The following is a 25057-nucleotide window of genomic DNA, read 5'->3' as shown; positions in this document are numbered from 1 at the left end:
TTGAAGTTGAAGGAGTTACATCCCGGAGTAGGGTCTCCAAAAGGCTTCGATACAAACTTGGCTGAATCTTGAGATGGATACGAAAGATATGTGTTTTGCCATGGAGTTTTGGTCAAGTCTTCTGACCGTCGCTTACCAGCTCGTAGCCTGCTGGAAATGTTCTTTTCTCTCATTTTTCGACAGAATTACAAGAGTCCGAAGCCACAGAAATGACAATCGGCTATCGAAGAAAGGGATCCAAAAATAGGAAGATTTGATGATGATGCAACAGATCATCAGCCGTTCTTTGAAAACTCCTCGGTCGAAAATGTGGAATTTCGCGGGGTAAAGACTGGCATGTTACATGTAAGCCTAAAGTGGATTGGAAAATAACACTAAAGTCTTGGGTGCCAGGTTAGTCCACCGTGGTCGTTTATCGAAGATGGGGAACCTGGGGAAAATAGAAACGTCCGAATTCTGTACTTGGACAAATGAATACGATGCTGTTTTGCTCGAATCGTCTGCGTGAATACGTAGTAGATCGTTCTTGTATTGACCGTGTCTACTTTGTCGATGGGTTCTCGGCTTTGCCCAAATGTCAATCCGGCTATTTCGCGTCAATTGTACAGCACAGTATTTGAAGAACGCATGCAATTCGCAATTGATATAGCCTCATCAATACCTATTCCGCGTGATGCGTGGTTGGTTTTGTACTCCTTACCAGTTTTAGCATCCTCAAAATCTCTTGATAATAGAGGTCCAGTCTCCCTTCCAAGTACTGCATACTTGATAGATTCTTCGATGGATTGAGAGTTTGCATGTATCTTACATGGTGACCGTCGATAGATACATGTTGACAGTAACCCAGGATAGATTTTACGTGTTAGCCTAAATGACTTGCATTGCAAAAATTGTCACTCTAGGTTACCCAACCATTTGTCAGTTCCATGTCCCGAGTTGTTTTTGGCGACCATAAACCGCGAATCAGTGCTATAGTCCAACCTCGGGCACCGAGGTATTGAACAGTTGATCGAAACCTTCAATGATCCAATCTTTGCTAACAAGCCAACCAGTCGCCTCAAACCATATAAGCTTAGCGGCGAGTGTTTTGTTGTTTGGTCATAAAAGGGAACTAGACTTGTATTCAGGGCTTAGTGTTTGGTCACGTACGTTGATCGGATAAAAATCCGCTGCTTTGAATGGCACCAATTTCCATCATATATCTCGATAAAATGTAATCTTAGCACTATTTTGACAAACAACCGATTGATGCCTTGTCAGATATCTAGAAGTTGATACTAATCAGAGGGGATAGATTGGCAAAATCCTGAATCAGTCATATGTTTTTCGTGGGTTGATATCCTCCTTTCCCACTGGGGAATTTGTCGGAACAGAGATAAAATCTCAAACGAGGGATAACTTAGCTGAGTTTCCATCTCACATATCTCGAAAATCTGATCGAAAATTGAGCCCTGGAAAAGAATGGACTATGGAGACCATTAGTAACGAAAAAAAGGCAAAACCTCATTGATTGAAATTGGCTCGACTATGCTAATAGAATCACAAAAGGGCTTGCGCAATGTCTTGAGATATTTTTTTCTACCAAAAACCGCTTAATCGTTTCAGCGCTGTATCCACACCATCTCGCACAGCAATAGTGCCTTTCCATACTGAAAACCTCTCGCATCCTTTCATTTAAACCATAATTCGTGTATGAATATCCACTACTATAAGACTAGATCAGATCTAAGCCATAGCATGAGTCTTTGTCCATTCTCTAGCAGTCGCAATTGCGGCCGGCTCGTCCTCTTTCCATCTCTTTGCTACTTCTGGAGCTAATGGATCGTCCGGGTTGGGAGCCCCGAGAAGAGCTTGGATCGAGAGGAGGATTGTTCGGATCTGGAGTGCAGGAGACCAGTTACCTGAACAAGTCGGGGTCAGTCGACTGCATATGAGGCAAAGTCATGACATGGGACATGAAAATGAGGTTACATACCTTTGAGAACGTCTAAACAAATTCTGCCGAGCTTATCAATATTTGGGTGATAGATCTTTGTAAGGAATCTAATCTTTGGAGGAGTCATCGGATAGTCATCTGGTAAAAACAACTCCAGCTTGAAAATACCGCCTGTAAATCACATTAGCCTACTGAAAGTGCTAAAACTTGTCCGTAGTGTAGCGACCTTCATATGGAGAAGAGGATGGGCCGTGTATCGAGACGTCAAAATATCTTAAGTTGTCCTCATGGGGAACTGCGTTGATACCTGGAACACTGTATGTTTTCATTAGTTACAGCATGCACGATCCAACACAAAAGATTCACATACGGCTCTTGCATCAATCTCTCCGTCTCCTTAATGATCCGTTTTGGTAAAGCCGCCATGTCGATAGGGTTCTTTCTTGACTGTCCGTTGAACTTGCACTTAGTTGAATTACTCTTTTAGCAGTTATCGAGTCCAAGGCTCAACATACACCAATAAAGGTAGGGGTTTTTTTCGTGCTCGTGATGTTGATAAGATAACCTTAGAGGTACCGTATCGTTCAGATCGGGTAGTGGGGTACTTTATCAAGGGAAATTGTTCTGGACGTCTCGGAAACCACAGATGTGGGCGTGGGAAAAGTTGAATGAACTATCGAAGGGGTCTATGGAATGATTCGCGGTAAAGAAGTCACCGTGATATCGGTTTGCTGAGTTTAGGGCGATAGATAAAGAAAGGAAGAAAGAAGAGGCCTTTCCAAAAATTTGATGCTATCTTGATGTACCTATCAATCTCTTAAAACAGCACAGCCCATGCACAAGGCTGATAGAAAGGCTTGAACGGCAACTCCCGTTTAAGGTTAACGCTAGTACCACCTTGTATGTAGCACTAACTGCGACAATTTCACATCTCCAGTTACTAATAAGTATATACCAAACTTATATACCAAACTCTTGCCTCATTATCGTCATCCAAACCTGCCATTGAAACAACTTAAAGATCTTCATGCCCGTTAATCGTCATAGCCAAACATTATCGTTTTGATCTTCTCTCCCAAAACTGTATGCGGTTAGGTTCGTTCAAGGATTGCAGAATGTCTATACCCAAATTAGATAGCACTTTTTAAGTTTACATACCTCGAGCATCAAATTCGTCCCGTAGTCATTCCCGTACGAAGTGATTGTATTGATTTGGAGAATGCGAAAACTTTAGCACCAAGATGATGGAAGAGTCGAGAAAGGGGAAGACCATTAGGTCGGCTTTTGATAGCACTACATTTGATGCAGATGTGTCTATTCATGTAGACCGAAAAGTCGGATCCGCTACTATATCTCCTTCCGGACGCGACGTTGCTTTAGCCTCGTGAGTACTTCAAAAATCGCATTTCGTGATATGCTAAGATTTTTCTCTTGTCCAGAACCGATGGCTTAGACATAATTGATCTTGATTCCCCTCTCAATCCCCCGCGACATCTTCGACATGGCCTACCATGGCTTGTGGCTGACGTTCAATGGTGCCCTTTCGCAGTTCGCGACTACTGGGTGGTTAGCACTGCCAATCAGAAGGCTCTTGTCTGGAATTTGAACATGCAGGAGGACGCTTCTCATGGCGCAATTGAACACACACTCCATGGGCACACAAGAGCTATTACCGACATCAATTTCTCGGCATATCATCCTGATATCCTAGCAACATGTGCTGTTGATGGATATGTACATTGTTGGGATCTACGTAGACCACGGCAACCTGTTCTGAGCTTTTGTGATTGGTTTGCTGGTGCAACACAGGTCAAATGGAGCCGTCAGGATTCGCATATCTTAGCTTCATCGCATGACCGATGGTTACGGATCTGGGATGACAGGAAAGGCGCCGTTCCATTAAGGTCCATTAATGCACATGAATCAAAAATATATGGCATTGATTGGAATCGTACCCGTGCCTCAAGCTTAGTTACTTGCTCTTTGGATAGAACAATTAAATTTTGGGATTATGAAAACGAATCCGATATTCCAGAGCGCACTATACATACTGGATTCCCAGTCTGGAGAGCTCGACACACACCGTTTGGTTGGGGAATCTTAGCTATGCCCCAGGACACTCCCGGAGACCTTCATCTCTATGACCGGCGTATTACGGGTGACAACTCTACCGACACTATCACGGAAGCAGTTATTACCTTTCCAGGGCATGGAAATTCAAAAGTCAAAGAATTTCTCTGGCGAAGTCGTGGAAGCATCACAGATGAAGGAGAAGACAATAGAGAATTTCAGCTAGTTTCGTGGGGCGAGGACAACCAATTGAAAATGCAGCATGTAGACCATGACACACTTGAGGGAGTTGGCTATGTAAAAGGGAAAAAAGTACACGGAAAGTTCAATCTCACACGTAAAGGAGCAGTCTACAAAACCTTTCGTACTACGGAAACATCTGCAGGCGATAAAAAGACCGCCACAATTACAGGTCCTCGACCTGGTAGTTCTGGTCTCAAGTTGAGTTCGTTTAGTGTTGGGATGAAAAAGATGACCTTGCCTCACACATCCCGTACTCATACCGCAATCCGCGCCCCTGCCATGCGAGGAAAGGAAAAGGCAGCGAAGCAAGAAGACCTAAATCAGTCTCAGATTGGCTGGATGAGCGGAATCAAGTTCTCGAAACCTGATAACGGATCAATGCGGCGTAAGCGATCATTGTCGAGAAGATTATCTTTGCTGAGTCCTGAATTCGAAGAGGATGGTGATTGGGACGAGCCGGAGACTTTACACGATGAGATCATACGCATCAATGACCAGCTTCCAAAAATTACATTTGATGGCGTTGATATGGATAAAAGGACAGTCGTTGTTTCCATGAACGGACCATGGGGTGAAAATGGTACACCAATTTATATCAAGACAACAATCACCTTTCCTGACCAGTATCCGGAGACCAAAGCCCCCACCTTCACACTTGGCAGAACGTCCCTTATGCCCGATGAAACCTACAATAAACTTAGAAAAGAAGTACATCAAATTGCAGCAAGTTTTGTAAGTCGTAAGCAAGGTTGTCTGGAAGCTGCTCTATGTTATTTGCTTGGCGAGGTTGATCTTGAGACAAGCACTATATTTTTTCATGACATAGATGATTTAGACGATGACGATTTGGATGGTCTTGCGGACGAAAGCTCAAGCGATGAAGAGGATAGTGATATTCCTCCAGGTGCTTCGGCAATGATGTCTCAAGAGCTGGATTCCAGTGTTACGGCGGAAACGATCAGCATACCACGAAATGTCAATGTACCACTACCTAGACTTTGCGGTGCTCGCTTTGCAATGAACGGCAAGCTTGTCTGTTTCTTTCCACCAAAAGAAGATAAAGTGAAGTCTTTACTCGAGAAAATTACCGATTCCAGAAATTCCCGACCGAGAGGCGAACCTAATTTTGATGCCTTTGGTCGATTGGCTAACAACAGTTCACCCCAACCACGCATTAAGGCTATGTCAATGACTGAAGACAGTAAAGCCGATTCTGAGGTATCAGACGAATACGACTCTTCAAACAGCAGCGATACTGATTCTTCGCAATTCCGTATTACTAGATATCCTGCAATGAGAGAGTACTGGCGTCGATCGAATCGTCGATTTCCTCTGAGAGGATCGCCAACTATAATGTCCCAAAGGTCCGGTGGAACCGGAACCGGAATCGGTACAGGAACTGGAACCAATACAGCCACCGGAACTGGCTTGAGTAGGGTACGATCTGTGAAGCCCAAGAACATCATATCATTGTGTGATGTAAACGATCTTCTTCCTGCAAAGGTTTACCTTGCAGAGGAATATACCATCTTTGGTAACGGTCCGTATCTTTGCGAACATAATGCAAGTATTGCTGACAAGTACGGTCACTCTAAATTGGCTGATGTATGGAGATATGCTGCTATGCTGCTACACAATGATATCCCTCTTGAAGTTCTCGAACAAAGCCAACGCCGTGAGCCTGTGCTAGTAATAGCTGAGAGCATGGCAAAGAGACATCGTCGTGATAGCGGCTCAGATAGTGGTATCGATGTTTCTCACGATAAGCACCGTAGACGTGGCAGCTTCTCTGGTAGAGTCAAGTGGGGAAGCAGTCCTCTTGCCAAGCAATTGATTGGAGACCTCTTCGCGCACTTTGAGGAGCTTCGTGACATTCAAATGCTTGCAATGCTATCTTGTGTATTTAGCGAACCGATTGTTTCCGGTGCACCATCGCATGCGATAAATGCCGGTGTTGGCATGTCTCAGCCGCAGACACCTCTTTCTATGAAAACACCTGCGTTTTCTGTTGATTATTTCCCAAATAACGGCGCAGCTTGGAGTATGTATCAAAAGACTCCAGTAGATTCTGCTGTATCAACACCAAAATTAGTCAACACGCCTTCTGGAATCTTTGGGTCTATGGGATCTTCTACCGGCGCTTGGGGCAGTGACCCTGCTTCGGCATCGTATTCTTGTGGTGAAACCCCCCCTCTAAGGTCAAATAGGGGAAGCTCGGAACATCTTCCTCAACATACTCAAAGTCTGTCGACTTCTCCAGAAAACCCGAGAACCTTCCGACGTGGAAATTCGAGTCTTGCATCAAGTTTTGCTGCAAACTTTTCGCGTCCATTTTCTATGACTGCGTCATCTTCACCACCAAATCCACCACCAAGTCGGAAACGACCTAGCCCAGTTGAACACATGTTGAGCTTGGCTCCTAGTGCTATTACTTGGGGAAATACAACAGTCCTTGGTAGCGTAAAAGAACGAGTTGGTAACGAACAAATGGCGTTTTCGGATGATGAAAGCACAATGGATGAACTCAAACCAAAGGTTTGTATCGGGATCAAGATGAAATTGGAAAATCAAAATGGGTTTGACGATGAAGGATGCATGGGGACGACACTTTTGGATAGTAACCACACGGCTCGTCACATGAGCTATCGTCAAGCCTACGCCGAACTGCTTTATTGTTGGGGGCTCCCTTTGGCTAGATTAGAAATCTTAAAGTATGATGGACTAAGGATTCATACTTCTGAGATGGATATTCCCGACAATAAGTCATTCGCTGCTTCGATAATGTCTAATGATAGCCATACTGTGATCCACGAGGCATCGCCTCCATCTCAAATAGTTCTGGGTAAAAAGGATATCCATGCCTCATCGACTGATCAAGGTCTAGACATTGCGGGTTATTGTCTCAAGCACGAAGCACGTCTGGATCCCCTCCATTTAAGTCCTATCGGCGGTGCTGCCGGACGATGTGATCGTTGTAAGACTGTTCAGCGCCAACTTTGTTGCACAATTTGCACAGAACCTATCAGCGCGGTATTTCTACCATGCTTATCATGCGGCTGTGCAACACATCAGCATTGTTTAATTGAGTATAGATCCTCCGGTAACAGCGAATGTCCTGGTGGATGTGATTGCGATTGTGGAGATAAAGCTAGTTTGGGACTGATAGAAAGTCTCGGTGTCATGATTGAGTTCATGCGCGCATTGGAGCGGAAGAAAGCACTTGACAACAAGGAAGATGTTGAAGAATGGGATGTACCAGTGGAGGAAAAAGACGATTGGGAAAATGTTAACCTTCCTTTGGGAGACCTAGGCCGGACTCCTTCTACGTTGACTAAACGAGTTGAACAAGTCAGAAGTAGCGATTGGAACGTTAAGAAGAAACCGAGTAGTCTGAGAAAGGAGGAAAGTTTCTCATTTCTTGCTTAACATCATTATGATGATCGGAATTGATCTGCAACGAACGGATTTAATTGATGACACGGTATTTTTTGAATTGCAATTTTGGTCAAACTGTGATTGGAATTCATGGATTCGGCGTCCCAGGATAGCAATGTGAGGTTAGATGGGCTTTGAAATGACCTTCTGTTTATATGTAATAATAGTGTCCTATAATAATATCATGCATTGATCTCCAATGATCAGTGTCCTCTTTCGAATTGCGTACCCAAGCAGTGCCAATTCCTGTTTTTTCTAACTTCACCATATTGGGGCTGCAGATATTGGGCAAAGGTCTACAAGTGCCTTTAGTCTCTGACGATATTGACATCGTAGCAGCTTGGACTGGCCGTCACCTCTGAATCGCACAGGAGAGCAATTATCCATCATAGTAATAATGAAAATCGATCAACTGATTTGTTTTTCTTTAATGTCTTTTCATTTTCATTTTTACTCAACGAACCCTTTGATGCTTGATCATTTGTCCCTCGAATTCCTCACTCTTGAATACCCCAGAACTTCCCGGAATGTTAAATGCTAAACCCAACATTTTGGTTAACCCATGATGTTCACACTACTGTAATTATGTATCTATACATGTACATTTCGACCCCAAGTCTGCCGGTATTCTAGACTCAGAATTCTATACATATCGAGTCTTTGGTATATACCGTTGGGTCATCAAAGATTTTGGTATTCGATGGTAAAAATTTCAAACTATTGGATTTTCACTCAGTTCTTTAACTATGCGACAGGTGCATCCGGAAATTCTTTCATTACGCGATCAGATTCCAAGGCGTGACGCCATGTATCTCTTCGTCGAGATCCAAGACCGACAGGTACGGGAGTCTAGTACGGTAGTTCGCATGAGGTTTTTGAATATGGTTATTTAAGCCTTATTCCTTCCCCTCGTGACAGTCAAAATACTTCTACATGGGAATAGACACGAAATGGATTATGTGAATTCGAGAAGTGAACAGAGAATTGAGGCCTCCGAGGTTCAGGGGAAGCAAGAGGATAAGAGATGACGTCAGAAGTGCGGAGTATGTTTGGATTTTTTCGGCGAAGAAACTTTGGAAGACAACAAACCTGGACCAATAAAAGTAGAATGCGATCATCTCACGGAGGTATGCTTGCCTCGTTTGCAAGAAATCATGGTGTTCAATATCAGTGAAGGATCGCATATCCTCACTTGTCCAATCTGCTCATAGGAGTTAGAGCAGTGGCTTTGAATTCTGTCATAGTTGCTTGGTTCCATGGGGGTTCTTCACGGGATTCTTTGCCACAAAGCATAACCCAGGCTTGCATACTGTTGAGAAAATCGAATTGAAATAGATGCTCGTTATGCCAGTTCACGGTCTTTTTAGAGAGGATGGGAGCAGGAAAATTGGACGGACATGAACTCACACCGAGTCCTCTAGCTCTGTTGTGTCGAAGCAGTTTCCTGATGTTGCCCTTTAGCATCTTACTAAGCATGAGGAACTTGGAAGTATGTTACCTAGACGGTTGAAGACTAGTTAAAAGAATATGGCACAAGGCTTCAAGGCAATATTAAGATTGTAACAAAAGTACATTTGTTTCGTTCTTTGTCGCTAGTGGCGTGGATACTGGACGCTATGCTACGCAGCTTGAGGACAATCGATCTCCTCACTTGCTCGCAAAGTTTCGGTTAAAAACCATCCGGCGATCTTCTTCATCGGTAAGTACTGACTTCTGGACGTCGTGGTTCACAACAATCTTGTTACTTTTATATATGTCTTACAATATGGCAATGGCTTTGAAATCCATTTATGTGGTTGTCCTTGTCCCGCCCGCTCATAAGATTGGAGCAGGAAGTTTGAGGTACGATAGACAAATCGAGATAAGGAGAACCGAGAACTTAATCGAGAATTAAGACGCCTGCATAGGCCTTTGATGTATCTAGGTAGCTCGATATTATCATGATTGGAAGTTGACAAATTCTGATATTTATCGCATGAAATCACGTGCTCTCTTTGGGTCTTGGCTGAACCTTACCGACTACACTTCATGTTTCTAAACACATCTTGGCAAGCCACAACATACAGACGTTCCGTCTATTATTACGTTCTGGAACCCTGTCAGAAAGCTTTGCATCTGCCAAATGTTAAAATTGGGATTATTTTGCGAACTAAACTACTCTAGAAGTCTAGATCGGCAAGGCGAAGAATGGTGGGTTTGAATTTCGATGGCTATTTTTAGAACTCGAGTTTGATATATGATCACAGAACTTCTCCCCAAGATCTGTGTTTCTTGGACAGTTCTTGGTTCTCTCTCTTTAATTTTTTTTTGGATGACTGGTTCATTTCTACGTACAATTTCATCAAAACACTCATTTAATAAGCTTTTTTGATACGTTATTTCATTGCCAATAGACTTGGCTAACCGTCTTTCCTTGACACACTTACTTTTAATCATTATAATTCTCAATCATGAAGTTCTCTACTGTCTTCATCTCTCTTTTGGTTGCTGGCATCCATTCGCTTCCCAACCGGGCTGTGCAACGGGAATCAGCTGGTATCACAGGTTAGTACCGTCTCTCCATTTTCGACGACACGATGCTAATAGCCGATAAAGTTGGTGCCGATGGATCAACCAATCTTGGCGGGGAAGCGGGAATAACGAAAAAGCCCGATGGCTCTACAAATGTCGGAGGGGGGAGCGGCATCAACGTGGCACCGAGTGCTAATAATCAGCCACAACAAGGTGCAGGAGGACAGACCGGTAATGGTGGCAACAAAAACGGAACCGACGGCTTGGCCGCGCTTATTGGATCATTGAATGGTGCATCTGGTGGAAATAGCACAGGTGGAGCAAAAAAGTCGAACAGCACAGGCAATGCGAATTTACCACCGGGAGTGGCGTCCAACTCTAGTTTGGCAAGCGTCTTTGGAGCATTGGAGGGTGCAAAGTAATTCAGAGTTTGAGAGGAAGACTTTTGGAAGATGAAAGTTTTCGAGGACAGACTGTCATTTCACCTGGCAATCATTAATAGAAGCAGGCTTCATGTCCTCGAGTAAGTCTTCGTCGATGAAAGGGAGCTCCAATCACATTCTTTATCGCATAACCTTATACAAGGCAACATCCACTACAAAATAAGAATCTCAGCCATATACAGGCATTATTTTCCTGGTTGATGCAACCGATATGGCCTGCAAATATACTGACATTTGACTTCGTGAGTATTTCCACTAGAAATGTGCACTTTGTGAGATGATGAAAGCGAAACCTAATTTCCCCAATCTTCTATGTTGCACGTTCTAAGCATCGCTGCTCCATACAAAGTCCCTCACATCCTAACCTACTTCTCCACCTCTACATGAAATCCTAGTAGAGGTTGCCAAACATCCTCGTGCCAAATAGAAGCTCCGTGATGTCATAATTTCACAAATCTGACTACTTCCTCCAGGGCACGATGAATGTGGTGCTTACTAGACACATTAAACCACAGATATTAGACTCAGTGGTGGATGAACTGTCTTGCAGCACTTGTAGGCAGATGTGAAGGTACGGCCTTGCGACCTGAGGGTCTTCGACCATCTTCTATCGATGTATGAAGATGAACACATATTCTCGAGAAAATGTCCCGGATCCCTTCATAATAAGACAAATGTGGCTATTTTTAGCATCATGGATAGATTTGAATTCGAAGGTGTCCAGGTATAGATTAATTATTTGGGTCTTTTCCCGAGGATTCTTCATACCATCCTTTAGTTTGTGATCGCTATCATGATGAGTTGTCTTGGGGGCTTAGAAGATTTGGATAGCAAATTACCTAACGATCCAGATTGTTACAGATTTCATTGGTCATGCACAGCTGGACGTTCGAATAGAGTTAAATGTACCCGCTGCTTGTGGATACTTATGTCACGCGTTGCAGTAGGACCCCCCCCCCCCCCGCAAATACCCGAGTTTCTCGACGACAATGTATTTGAAGTTTATATTGTAGGGAGGAAAACTCTTCAATTGGAAAAGATAGCCCTTTCAGTAGTGGTAAAGAGATCCCGCTTCGCCAATATCACTGAAATAGCACACGAGTTTGGGCACGAGTGAATAGTGTAGAGAATAAAAAATCGGTTATAAATTGACCAATCCATGAATGTGACAGGCATTCTTATTGATCAGTGATAAACTTACCAGCAATCTAGTATAGAAGAGTACAAGACTATTCCCTCTTAGAGGAATAGAACAGTTTGGTAAAGCGACGAAACTGGATCTTTGGTGGAGTCTTCATATTGCTTGGTAGTTAGGTGTTACTTATCACCAATCCCGACCTACAAGTATTTTAAAATGGGCTTCGAGAATACCTCCAACATTTCGATGAATTGGTTAGAATTCTGGTAACCTGTGGTTGCTTCTAAGCGTAGCCAGTCAGTGCTCATGAACACCCTGCATTCCATCTAAAGATTCCACATTCCGGGAGCTTCTTAAAAGCCCGCCGTGATTACCCTCGTTTTATAATTCTTCGGCGCGACAAATAGTCCTTTTGCCTCTACACAAACTCTCCCTTCTAATGTTTCCAGACGTCCTTCTACCCATCTCTTTCTTTCTCCACCTCCCTCCTCTCCTATGACTGGTGTGCATCTCACTACGTAGAATGCATTGGTCACACTTGGCTTCAAATATTGTAACGACAATTGAGCAGTGACACCTGTCCCCGCGGCCAATTGTCTGATCGCACATCTCCCCAGTGATTCATCCATAATCGTCGCTATAAGACCTCCATGCACCACACCGGGCCATCCTCCTAATGCCCCTCCTAAGTATACAATCGATATGAACTCTCCTGTGGTAGAATTATAAAATACTCGTTGATACCCGCCTATCGATCTAGATCCTCTCAATGGACCAGTAGTAAGTCGGTGCGGACGTTCTTCGGGTGTGAATGTGGAATAGGCATCCCAAGATTGCCAAACGGGATCCTCAGTAAGGGATTGTACCAGTGGGATCTTTGAGGCCTGCGCGTGTAACCAAGAGGTCATGAGTTCGTCTGAGGGAGAAGAAGGTTCGGGGAGTGCAGGGGGAGATAGGACAAGCGAGACATATTGTCCAGTTGTGAGTCCAATTAGGAGGAAAAGAGAGGCATAGATTGTGGGACGGAGGGATCGTTTTCGTTTGGGAGATGAAGGTGAGGGTGTTGGCGCGACGGATCCAGAAGAGAATTGAGATCGCAGATCTCGGTGTTGGGGTATTGATTGAGATGAAGACTCGGTAGTGGCATTAATGTTATGATTTATAGGCTGTGGTGGTGGAGGTGTTGAATATGCTCGCGTTGACCATCTTGAGAGAGATTGTGATCGGAACGGATGTCGATATGTTTGAGAAAAGTGCGGTGGTTGTTGAAGAATACTTTTGTATGAACGCAATGCTTGAATTGGCAGTCTGGCAGTCATTTTGTGCCAATTTATTACAAAAAGAATGTCTTGATCTCTCTACTATTGAACTCCATACAATTTTGGAAGCTTCAAATTAATCAAGGGCCTCGGTCTAATTTCTGACGCCATGCTAAGGTTATGTAGGCTATTTTGCCTCAAATACAAGGCATGACATTGTACATCAAGGTCTCCATCTTTAGGGTCTGCTGTGCCTATATTCGACGATTTGGTCAAGCCAAGCCATCGAAAAGACAAATCAAAATACAAAAGAAGGTAGTTGGGCTAGCTCTAATTCGAAGAAACGTTGTTCTCTCTCGATGGGTAATCTCAACCACGATGCCAAACTCTTGAGCGGCGTTAGTTCTCCAACAGTTGGATGAGTTGTACGTTGCAAAAAGATGGAATTTTTGTTTCTACTTTTCTTTTATCAATGCATTGTCTCTTTTGATCTTGATTTGCATTCTCATAGTTCATATTTGAGTTTATCATCATCATCTGCATATCTATCTTGAGACAAAGTTTTGGAAAGGATAGAAATGGTTTTGCGCTTCTGAGCTATAAGACCAAACAGATGGCGTCCATCAAAGGCATCGAGACGGCCGTCGTCCTATCATTGATTTTCGCTACTGGTGAGTCTTTTTGGTCGATTTCATCTTTGTCTCCCAGTATATATACCGGGATCAAAGCTTCCTGCGATTACTTGGTGGTATGAGTTTTACTTCGATGTTGTTCATTAGATGTTTTCAGGATCTGAAATCTCTACGAGTGATATGATAGTTTTCAATCATGCCGTAGAGTTCGTTTGGTAATGTAACAGCACGGATCAGGCCCCATGATTTGTGTCATTCCAGACGAGCTCCACACAAAGGATGTTGGGTTCTTGTACAGTGTATATGCACCAATAACGTCTCATAGGGACAATTATAAATATCAGCTGTCTAGTCTTCAACTAGAAGGTTGCATGGGCACAACAGCAAGCTATTGCCCTAATAAGAGAAGGCGCGATGCTCTAAGCCTGCTCTTCGCGAAATGTAATTTTCTACACTTGGAACAACTCCCTGATCTATCCCCAGTGATTGAAGAGAGAAATTGCCTATCATTCGGAGTCACAGCTAGAACGGCATGTATTGCGCAAGAAAGCTAACTTACGCTCCTTTGCAACACGTCAGCTCCGCGTTGGGCAAGCATGCGGGCAGGCCTACATCATTCCTCCATGTACTCAGAGCAGCACAACTATTCTCGGTGTTTGAACCGCTCAAAATATTTTTCCAGATCCTTTCGAACTCGATTCAGAACACTATTTGCAGGAAGATTATTGCGAGTGATACAAATTCCAATTCGCCTTTGGCAAAAGCGGTCGTGAATGTTTAGGAATCGAGCTTGCACGCGCCAAGCTATACTTTGCGACAACAAAGCTTGTACCAAGATTTGAGATGATGTTATTTGAGACAGATGATAGTGATATATTATTTCTGCATGATTATCATATCATCATGTCCAGGAATGGATTGCCAAGGCATCAGAATTATGTCGAAGTAATGAGATTATTCATAGTATGCATAGAAGTACATATCATGTGTTATGAGCCCTGTTTGGCTCGATAGTGGAAAGTACGGACAGCTTGCTGATGTGAAACTCGAATGGCCACCATATACTTGAAATAGGTTCGAATATCAAGTCGAAGACATCAAAGACTTGAACATAGAGAAGAGAGGGATTGTTGAGTATTTAATCATTCATTGACCCCAGGGCGATCTATGTACATGCATTGAATATCGCTTTTCCGATTTTTACCACGATTAAACCACAACTCAATCTCTCCACGAAGTAGTTTCCCAGTCTTGAAACCCACTTTCTCGAGCACTCTGGCACTGGCATCATTACCAGGAGTATAAGCCGCTACAATTTGCGGCAAGGACTTCTTTTCTATAATAATTTCAGTCCTGGCTTCATTGCAACGTTCCAGTCTCTACATTCTAACAAGCAGATGTGACAAACCTTCAAGAGTCCAGAACATCTCTACAAACAACCTTAACGCTTCTGTCATATACCCCTTACCCCAATGGTCTGGATGAATCTTATACCCCACGTTCTCCGGTTTATGGGATATTCCGATGATACCAATCATTTCCATCTCTTGCCCTTCTCTCTCATCCGCCACGGACACTGGAACGGACGATGTAGTCGGGGCCATGATTGCCCACATTGGAAATTGGACGCTGGACATACTTTCCAAGATCCTTTCTTTTGTCTGCTCGAGTTGAGTATTCGGTGCTCGGGTACTACGCAAGTCATGTAAGGTCGGGGTTCACTTTAGACTTCCACAGCTTAACTTGGGAGCCTTACGACCATTCCGCGATACGAGGCTCGGATAGAATCTTGTGACAGCCATGAAGGTGCTTTTCCAGATTGATAGGTTCAAGGGTTAGACGGTCAGATTTTATTGTGTGTGACGACATGATTCTTATACTTGATAGTGATACGGATAGTGAAGTGAGAAGAAATATATGAATGGGGAGTCTCTCAATCTTTGTCTTATGAACAGCGAAAGGGGTCGTATATTCGTTTGATATGAGATGCACATTGCGCAGTGACTCATGTAATGAAAAATACCTACCTGATTGGTTGTTACAGTCAGCATGTTCTACACCCTTGTAATCCCACCTTGATGAAGTTGGGGGTTAGATATCAGTCACGCTAGTGTACCTATCAAAGAACAATGACGGCAAATGTGAATAAGGATAGCATAGACTTTCTGAGATTATTCAACGTAACGAAACAGTAAAGAATAATTAGGTGAGAATAGTCGACTTCAACGGTCAATTAATTGACACGATTTTTTGGTGGTTGAGGAAGGCTTTGTAAACCAGCACGTCTACCGGTTGACGGTAGAATAATATTCACACTGGTCTCGACAGCAACCATTCTCTGTGCCTCACAGGTTTCTTCTCCTTTCCCCCTTTAACCCACATTTCGTGTTCCTCATCTTCCAAGTCTCCTTCTCTAAACCCTACCTTCTTTACTACTCTCTGACTGGCAACGTTCTCGGGGTCTATAGCCGCCACTAATGTGTTCCAATCTCCCTCTCCTGTATTCCGGTTAGAGAATTAAAGAGCATAACTGGAGTCGATTTCACATACTCTCTTTACTCCAGTAAAGCCCCACAAATAGCTTCATAGCTTCTGTAGCAAAGCCTTTACCATGATAACCAGCATGTATACCATAACCAATTTCCGCCCCGTGCCCAGCCTGGAATCTTATCACTCCAATTGCGCCAATGAGCTCAGGCTTTTGATCGGCAGGGGTAGCTGTTGTCGGCCGAAGTAGAATTGCATAGTTCTCAATCCACGGCTTTTCGGGGTTCGGGGTTCTTTCAATCATGTATGCTTTACTCTCCTCGATGGACTCGCTTGGTTTTCTAAGTTGAGTTGAGAGTTAGACATATCCATCTTGGAGATCAAGAGTGGGCAAAATCGAAAGGGTTCATCTTACGTCCATGAAGCAGCTCGCGGATCAGAGATCATTTTGTGATAGCCATCGAGATGTTCCTCTACGGTCAATGGCTCTAGCCAAAGACGCTCAGATTGAGCTGCGTATTGTGCCATTGATATCCTGAAGGTAAATCGAATGGCTCCATGGCGCCGGTCGCTATATATAAGAGAGATTGAACCCTTTGTATTAACGGCGCTCGGAATCGAGTCATAGTGAATTCTGAGTCACCACCAAAAACCTTAACTTTTGATTACTCCGTACACAATTCGGAGATTCCGAGGATATAGTGGCATCAACAGCGGAGTTGATAGATAAGCTTTGAACACGGCCTACCCCGCCTCTACATCAACGAAATAACAGGCGGGAATTGACCACCATTCGAAAGAATTTCAATAACCAAGATTTCCTCTTGATATAATATTAAACAGTAAAAACATTTAATATCAATACAAAGAAGACTCAAATTTTCGTATGCTTTACAAAAAAAAAAATCAAAAAAAAATCAGTATTTAATTTGAAATGAATTTATAATCTATTCAAAAAGTTCTTCGAAAAGATACCCAATTTCCGCCTGCTTTTTCGCTTATGTAACCTAGAGCCTGCTACGAATGTATTTTATCAATAAATTTAGTAAAGGAACACTAAAATATTTCCAACCATGTAATTAATTACCCACTGTCTACCTAAAATTTCTTTCTCTTCTCTCCCTCACATGAGATGCTTTGAATGCTAAAAGTATGAGCATGTCCATCCTCACTCATACATGTTGACGATTTCACAATGTAGAACGCTATATTGCATTGCAACTTACACGTCGCAGATGATCTTGCTTGATAAACCGCAATCGGCCCAATGAAAAGGTATAAAAATGGGTGGCCACCATCCCTACATGAACGATTGGGGCTGATATAAATGCTTCATACATACCGGTCTTCAATTCAGCCAAACCTTTTTCATTGGTGACCTTTCATAGGGGCGGCTCCCCGAGGCATACTTAGGTACTTGCTTTTGGGAGGCTGTGTAGAGCTGACATGCAGAAATTCATCGGCATCTTCTTGCAAAATTAAATCTAGCTCACACACCGAATTTTTCTGATGCCAGGAAGTGATGCTCGTTCATTTCCGCTTCATAATCATTGAATCACAACATTTGGTTGCTAAGTAAAGATCGAATTTTGTTGAAGTCAATACCGCACTGCTAAATTCTGATGGGCAGAGCCTCAACGGACTAGATTCCAGGGAGATTATTCGCCGAAGAACATCAAAACCATATTCAAAATGACCACACCTGGAGCTGCACCTTATGTCAAAACGTAAGGCAATTATTGCATCTCCCATTGGGAGGCATCTACTGACGTGACAGACAATCTGAGGACCTGTGGAATGAGGCTCTTAAACAAGTCCAGTTCACAAATACTTCAGCACTCGTCGCTGCGGGCTTAGAAAGGCGACAAATCTTGGTAGAAATCTTGGATTTGGTGCAAAAGCAGGAACTCAAGGCTCAAGAAAGGAAATGGAAGTGGAAAAAGAAAAATGGTCAAGTGATCATTATTCGCGATATCTTTGTTAAGCTTGCAATTTGGATTGAAAAGTTCAAGTCTATTGGGGATGTTGTTGTGCAATATGATCCAATCCACGCGAGTTTACCATGGGCTGCTGTCAGGTTTTTATTGCAGGTATATGATGTACCGCTGTGATTTAAAATTTGGTTATTAATTGCATCGCAGGCTGCTATTAGCGATATCAACTCAAATGGTGCTATCCTTGAAGGCATGGAGATTGTTGTCAATCTTCTAGCACGGTATGAGATCGTGGAGTATCTCCACCTACAAAAAATATCGCGCGCGAAGGCTCTTCTGGCCGATGCGATTGTTAAGCTATATACTGCCATTTTGGACTACCTTTTCCAAGCGCATGCATACTTCGAGCCTCATATTCTGAAGAAAATTGCGCATAGCTTCTTTCGTCCAGAAGAATCAACACATAAATTCATATCGAGCATCAAGCAAAATGAACTGGAAGTTGAGAAATATACGCGCCTCGTCTCTGATGAATCCCTTGGTAAGATTGACAGAAACATGAATGCTCTCACACAATCTATGGATGTATGCCATACATCAATACAAAGCCTTCAGCAAGGGATTTCATCAACGAAGCTACTGGGAAGTGACTTGAGACAACGTCTTGGACAATTGCACAATCTCACACAGACCATTCAACAAGATATGTCATCTGCAGAACTCAAGTGGAACAAAATCGAACACCATTTGGTCAAAGCCTTGAACGATCTCAAGGATCCCGTGCAGCGCATTGCTGAAGATATATCTAGTGTAAAAGATAATCTAAAGGAAAAGGAGCGAGTAAAGGTTTTTGAGTGGCTTACAACGATACCAAGCTCTAGCCACCACAGGGAAAAATCGCGGAGCTTATTATCTGGTTCTTGCAATTGGCTGTTGAGAAAGAAGGAATTCAAGGAATGGATGGAGGCTAGTACATCTTCCATCTTGTGGCTCCATGGAATCCCCGGCAGTGGGAAGAGCATGCTTGTATGCCATGTTATCGAATATCTCCAAAGTCGAGCCCAACAGCATCAAAGCTCTGCACCTATTGCATACTTCTATTGTGTTCGAACTGTTAATGAACCTGAAAGGGCTAATCCAACAGAAATACTAAGAAACATACTAGAGCAGTTGTGCTCATTAGATGCGGAGACCCCAATAAGGGAACCTGTGTCAAAACAATATCTTGCTCGGAAGAAGGAAGCCCGAGGACGAAAACCGGAGAGGCTCAGTCTCGAAGAAACGGTTAATATTATTCTAGAATTGTTAGAATCCAATCCTGCAACCATAGTCATTGATGGACTTGACGAATGCGATCCTATTAAAAGAAATGATTTGCTTCTCGGCCTGCAAAAGATCATCACGAAGTCAAACAATATCGTCAAAGTTTTTGTCAGTAGCAGAGATGACCATGACCTCGTTCACCATCTAGCTCGTTCCCCGAACCTATACATTCATGCGACTGACAATACTGGGGACATCATATTGTTCATCAAATCGCGCATTAAGGAGGCAATTCGACAAGATAAGCTTCTCTGCGGGCGTGTCTCAAGTCGCTTGGAGAACATCATCATTGGCAAGTTGATAAAGAAAGCTAATGGCATGTTTCGACTAGCAAGCATGCACATTGACAGCCTTTGTGATCCATATCGGGTTAAAACGGAAGCCAACGTGCATCACGCACTCGACCACCTACCGCAAGAATTGGGAAAGTCATATGATGTGGTGATATCGCAGATCGTCCAAGCCGAATATCCTAATCCACTGTTAGCGTCACGTGCATTGAAATGGCTTCTTTGCTCCCGCGAAGCTCTGAACTCTAAAACCCTCCCGCAAGCCATTTTTGTGAATAACGCAGGCCACCCACTATTATCAAATGACGAAATCTTAAGCATCTGCTTCAACTTAGTAGTTTATAATGAAGAGACGGATAAGTTTCAGTTTGCTCATTTATCGGTGCGGGAATACCTTGAGTCCCAGCCTGGATACTCAGCTGAAGATACAAATCTGATGGCCGCGGAAGCATGTTTAACTTGTATCATGTCAGAATCACAAGAACGCCCTACGTTTAGGAACCACGCAGTAGGTTTTTGGGGTAATTATGCGAAATCGGCTCCCAGTGCAAGACGTGAGGGTGCTTTAGGAGAGTTACTCGTAGACTTTCTAGTTTCTCCTTTTGAATCAAGGATTGAGCTCGCTACGACTAGGCTTGCTTCTTACCTGCGGAGATATGAAGCTTACTTGCGCCCCGACTGGATCAAGGATGAAAATGAAGAAATGTTCATTTGGACTATATTTCTGGCCTGTAAGTATGATCTCAATGAGATTGTTAGTCGACTTATTCCTCGTGCCGATTGCGAATATATTTGCACTGGGAAAAGCTCGATGGGTCTCAATTGTGTCCAAATCTCAGCATATTTTGATAGCCCGACGACTATCAATCTACTACACGATATAACAAAGTCTCTACTGCCAAAAAGTCTCAACTATGATTTGTATTGGAATTCTGCGTATTATATTGCATCACACAAAGGGAGCAGGCGGGCAGCCCAGGTAATATCAGAGATCCGAACGAAGCAAAAGAAGTTGTGCACGCAGCCTAGAAAGTACTGTGTCAAGCCCATCTTCAATCACTGGGTCAACGCAAGTTTACTCGCCTCCCAATGCTCCCCTGAGACTGAATCCCGAGAAGTGATGCCACCCACGGCGCTGCTTCAGAAAAACGACGCCGACATAGCATCAACGCTTTTCAAATCCTTCGATGAGTGCATCGGATTATGTGATGAATGCACCTTTTCGATTCTGACGCCCCTCGATATGGTGAGCTTGAATATTGCGAACGCTTTTCTCCATTTCAACGCTGTCGAAAACGATACACTGTCTGCAAAACAAAGAAAGGTTGCTGCCATGGCTAAGATCATTTCGGATGTAATAAATATTCGCAGAAAAAGTATGTTTGAAGCTAGTGAAGTCTCTTGGGTGACATCGATTTTAGCATTCACATTGATTTTCGATTATCAAATTGATTGGGAAATCTTCAAACATCATTTAGGGGAGGCATTTTTATATATGTCCTTACACGAAAAGCAGTCGCCCTATTATTATGGCACTTGGTACGGTAACTTTTGTGATTTATTAGACAAAGCGGTACGAATTAGAGACGTCTTAGATGAACAGAATGCCATCAATTGGGACGCCCTCCTTCTGGCGCGACGCCTAGATAACGGCCGAGACGTTCTTCTCGCATTGCTTAGAGCGCGCACGAAAATAGCCCCAAACATAATCAACCTTGCATTGTCCACCTGGGATGGAGAAATGATAGAGGCGTTTTTAAAGTACAATTCGGTTAAGATTGACAATGAAGTGATTCGGTTCGTGGCGGGTAATATAAAGCATGGCAAGAAGATAATGGAGATGTTATTGGCTCGAGAAATGGAAACAGAAATGTCGGAAACTGCGCTCGAAACTACGCTTGAAAGCGCGCAGTAGTTGGGGTTTGCAGTCGTACAATGGAAGAGTGTTCATATTGGGATCCTCTGGATCATTTAAATTGTTTCAAACTTGAATATTTTCCCTGGGCGTTGCATCATATCGAGAAATTCACAATGTTCAAACTTTAAAAGCTTTCACATCTGGTCTACCAAGCCAGATCGCTCGATAACCTGTTGCGCGTACAATCAGGAGAAGGATCGCTAAAGACTGAACTCAGTTGTATGGCCGGTTAATTCGCTGGTTTGCGTAAGGCCATAGGTTTTATCAGTTCGTAATACTTTGTGTTATTCGACTATCTCTTCATAATGATAATCAATGCAAACTTTCCAAGTACTCACTTTGAGTGATTGAAGGCTCAAATAGACGGTGAATACTCTAGAATCAGTACTACATACCAGTCAAGTTAGCCTTTCAGTGAAATAGCTTGGAAGAAATTTAGCTCGGAATCAAATTCTTTTGATTTAATAGGAGACCTTTCAAAGTACCACTCAGCCATAGGCAAGTGATGAAAAGGCCAAATTGACAGCAGCTTCGAGGAAATCAGAAAGTGTATTCTCTTGCTCTCTCAAACGGGGAACTGTTTGAGACATCATTCCTGTCCTTTTTGGTTGGTATTAGACTGAATTCCATTCCCGTTCATCCAGGCCGCAGATGTCCTTATATTGGTTGATAATGTGGAGCAAATCGTAAATACGCGAGGGCAAAGGAGAGCAGAATTCGACACAATCTGGGATTAATCAGTAAATGACAGGAGAAATATGCAAAAATAACTATCTGCCGTATTGGATATATCGTAGAATTGGGATGTTTCGTGTTTTTATATATAATGCGCAGAGATTGTACGGTGCATATGCCGTGTTATCCCAGGTAATGTTAGTATCACTTATATGGTAAATATACAGTCTGAAGCTTTGAGACGATATAGTCTCAGTATCTAGATTAGCGTTAATTTGGGGTCTAATGTTTGAATAAAATTAGATGCTATTGCGCAGGGTGAAGTTGAGGATCAGGAGATCTAGTGTCTATGTGATGAGAGTGACCATATATGAGGCGAAGATGGAGGGGTATGGATAAGGCGCGATGCTGATGAGAAATTGCGGTGAACAAGATGCATTCTTTCTCTCCAAAAGATTATTAATATTCGACGTCAACTGCAAGGAAAAACATGATTGTAATTCTGTTCCTAACGCAAAGGGTGAAAAATGTGAGGACATAAGTATACTTTCTAAAATACAAACTTCGCTTAAATACGAAAAATAATATCCAATTCCTCGTACAGAGTCTAAGCATCTAACTTTAATCTTTCTAACAAGTTGTCTATCTTTCCAAGTAACGTTTGGTAGTTTATAGCATCTGCGGCAAACTCGTCACCTGCAATCTCACCATTGAGAGTCCGTATTTGACCATTCATCATTGGATCGAGGGCAGGGGATTGGGTTGGGTTTATATCAACCACTGTGCTAGACTTCACAGCATTTGCAGATGTAACATCGTCGATTACTCCCTTTTCATCTCCGTTTTCTTCACCGTTCTCATTTATATTCTCGTCCATCATATCTTCAAGGCCCGAGTCTTCAAATCGGAGCCTGAAGCGTTCGGATAGGTAAAAGCGAATACTAGAGAAATGTCAGTTATTTAACTAGAGAGAGTGTTTCAATCGGAAACAAGCCCTCAAATTTCTTCCAAGGCTTTTTTATGTTCTCTAAACAAAAGCCAAATTCTTAAAAGTAAGGAGAAGAGGAATTTGGTAACATACTCATCGAGTAATTCAATAGTGTCAGTCTCCTGTCTCTTTTCAATTCTAGCAGCACTCTCTTTAATCAACTCCTCAAACTCTGGCTCGTCAATATAGTCCTCCAACCTATATGCCATGTACCTAGCACAAAATTCCTCTAGTCTTTGGACTCTTGTCAACCATCCAGCTCTCATAACATCATAAGGGTTGATTAATTCCACATCTAATTCATCACTGTCGGTGTGTGTACGATCAGCGAGTGTGCTCGAACCATTTCCGAGAGTACTAATTACTACTGCAGCTTTAGTTTTGAGTTTCTCAATGAAGAGCATGTCTGCTGCAAGAAGAACGTCTATAGCGAGATCAAGAGGAATATCAACATTCTCAGTGTAAAGAAAGTCGAGGATAAGCTCTAGTACAGCAGGGGGACAGTCGACATAGATGATTTGCAAATAATCAGTAACTTGCGCTTCTTGAAACGAGGAACTAAACATCGTTTGGAAGTATTCTGATCGTATAAGCATAGCGCGGTGCGCAGGATAGAGTATAGATTTCTGAGATGAATTGGCGGTTGATGTCTCTTGGGGCGATGAGCTCGAGGGGCCAATAGGAATACCATTTGAGAAAACAGTTGTGTTAGGTGTTGGCGTTTCTGGCCTTGAACTCAAAGCCTCATCGGAAACTACGTTTTCGTTTGCCTGTAACAGAACGTCTGCAAAAATGGAATTATTCCTAGTCCACTTCACATTCTTGGCCTTCACGGTATCGATGTGTATCTTATGCTTCAAAACATTACCTCGATACCAAGACTCCATCTGGTTCCTTGCTCGTAAAACTTCATCTTGATACCGTTGTCGAGCTATTCTCCTATCACGCCCACTCAAGAGCCCTTCCCAGAGGGATTCAATCTCAAGCTGTTTGCTGATTTTGTCAATCCCTTTGAGCACATCGTCCACAGAGCTGCTAGACCTAAGACCAAGATCTGATGGCACTTCACCCATGTATAAATATCGAAAAGCAACCTGGAAACATTCTGGGGGAATGGAAGGTTCTAATTTCCATGACTTGGTTTCTGGGGCAGCAGAAAGCTTTCTTTGCATATATGGTGACCGGGCAGAAAGTATCATCTTGTGTAAATTCCATGATTCTGATCCAGCACTGAGTATTATGTCTGAAGTTTCAGGAGTCTGCCTAGTAAGGAGAGAAGTGATATGAGAAGCAAATGATTGTAATGGGTCCCTAGACTTCGAATATTCGTACTTTAATAAAAGGTTTCGAATTCGATCGTTTAATGCATTGTATAAACATCTCTCTCCTTGGAATGTATCGCGCTCGCAGAGAGCTCCAGCTTCGAGGAGAAGTTGAACAACATTGTAATGTCCACATAGACTTGCCTTGATAGTTTGTCAGCGAGGCCAATTGGCATTAGGAATAACATAAAGCTTACCAAGATCAATGGCGTATAGTCAAAGGGATCTCTAGCATTGATATTGATTCCAGGAGTAGTAATTGCTTGCTGAACCCTCTTAACATCACCAATTCTACAAGCAACGCAAAGTTCTTGGAATTCGGGACTAGTATCAAGGGGACTTTCGTCTCTCAAAAGTCCTTCCTTGATCAGCTGGTGCTCATCCTTCAGTTGAACTTCGAGCTCATCTTTCCGTTTTACCATTCTGAAGGTATGTGTGCAAAGAGTATGAAGT

At 42.9% G+C, this 25057-nt stretch overlaps 8 protein-coding genes across 8 annotated transcripts; 3 read left to right on the top strand and 5 right to left on the bottom strand.

Annotated features, from left to right (window-relative positions):
• Positions 1-1725: 1725 nt before the first annotated feature.
• EAE98_003559 (uncharacterized protein) lies at positions 1726-2362 on the bottom strand (the record flags this gene model as incomplete). Its single annotated transcript, XM_038951179.1, has 4 exons — positions 1726-1901; positions 1976-2107; positions 2163-2251; positions 2307-2362. The coding sequence occupies 4 exons, from the start codon at positions 2360-2362 to the stop codon at positions 1726-1728; spliced, it is 453 nt and encodes a 150-aa protein (XP_038812643.1).
• An 815-nt stretch (positions 2363-3177) lies between these two features.
• EAE98_003558 (uncharacterized protein) lies at positions 3178-7675 on the top strand (the record flags this gene model as incomplete). Its single annotated transcript, XM_038951178.1, has 2 exons — positions 3178-3320; positions 3376-7675. The coding sequence occupies 2 exons, from the start codon at positions 3178-3180 to the stop codon at positions 7673-7675; spliced, it is 4443 nt and encodes a 1480-aa protein (XP_038812642.1).
• A 2459-nt stretch (positions 7676-10134) lies between these two features.
• On the top strand, positions 10135-10617 carry EAE98_003557 (uncharacterized protein; the record flags this gene model as incomplete). Its single annotated transcript, XM_038951177.1, has 2 exons — positions 10135-10228; positions 10280-10617. 2 exons carry the CDS (start codon positions 10135-10137, stop codon positions 10615-10617), a joined length of 432 nt encoding a protein of 143 aa, XP_038812641.1.
• A 1512-nt stretch (positions 10618-12129) lies between these two features.
• On the bottom strand, positions 12130-13095 carry EAE98_003556 (uncharacterized protein; the record flags this gene model as incomplete). The annotated part of the gene is made up of 1 exon (XM_038951176.1): positions 12130-13095. The coding sequence occupies one exon, from the start codon at positions 13093-13095 to the stop codon at positions 12130-12132; it is 966 nt and encodes a 321-aa protein (XP_038812640.1).
• Positions 13096-14809: 1714 nt separating this feature from the next.
• On the bottom strand, positions 14810-15536 carry EAE98_003555 (uncharacterized protein; the record flags this gene model as incomplete). The annotated part of the gene is made up of 3 exons (XM_038951175.1): positions 14810-15003; positions 15076-15359; positions 15424-15536. The coding sequence occupies 3 exons, from the start codon at positions 15534-15536 to the stop codon at positions 14810-14812; spliced, it is 591 nt and encodes a 196-aa protein (XP_038812639.1).
• Positions 15537-15977: 441 nt separating this feature from the next.
• EAE98_003554 (uncharacterized protein) lies at positions 15978-16682 on the bottom strand (the record flags this gene model as incomplete). Its single annotated transcript, XM_038951174.1, has 3 exons — positions 15978-16165; positions 16218-16495; positions 16570-16682. 3 exons carry the CDS (start codon positions 16680-16682, stop codon positions 15978-15980), a joined length of 579 nt encoding a protein of 192 aa, XP_038812638.1.
• Positions 16683-17846: 1164 nt separating this feature from the next.
• EAE98_003553 (uncharacterized protein) lies at positions 17847-21616 on the top strand (the record flags this gene model as incomplete). Its single annotated transcript, XM_038951173.1, has 3 exons — positions 17847-17881; positions 17932-18244; positions 18296-21616. 3 exons carry the CDS (start codon positions 17847-17849, stop codon positions 21614-21616), a joined length of 3669 nt encoding a protein of 1222 aa, XP_038812637.1.
• Positions 21617-22901: 1285 nt separating this feature from the next.
• EAE98_003552 (uncharacterized protein) lies at positions 22902-25026 on the bottom strand (the record flags this gene model as incomplete). Its single annotated transcript, XM_038951172.1, has 3 exons — positions 22902-23235; positions 23376-24748; positions 24802-25026. The coding sequence occupies 3 exons, from the start codon at positions 25024-25026 to the stop codon at positions 22902-22904; spliced, it is 1932 nt and encodes a 643-aa protein (XP_038812636.1).
• Between the last annotated feature and the right edge of the window lie 31 nt (positions 25027-25057).

Source organism: Botrytis deweyae (genome assembly GCF_014898535.1).
Source record: "Botrytis deweyae strain B1 chromosome Unknown BDEW_006, whole genome shotgun sequence".
Classification (NCBI taxonomy): Eukaryota; Fungi; Ascomycota; class Leotiomycetes; order Helotiales; family Sclerotiniaceae; genus Botrytis; species Botrytis deweyae.
Note: the sequence above shows the minus strand (reverse complement) of the source record. Positions and strands in the feature narration are given on the sequence as shown.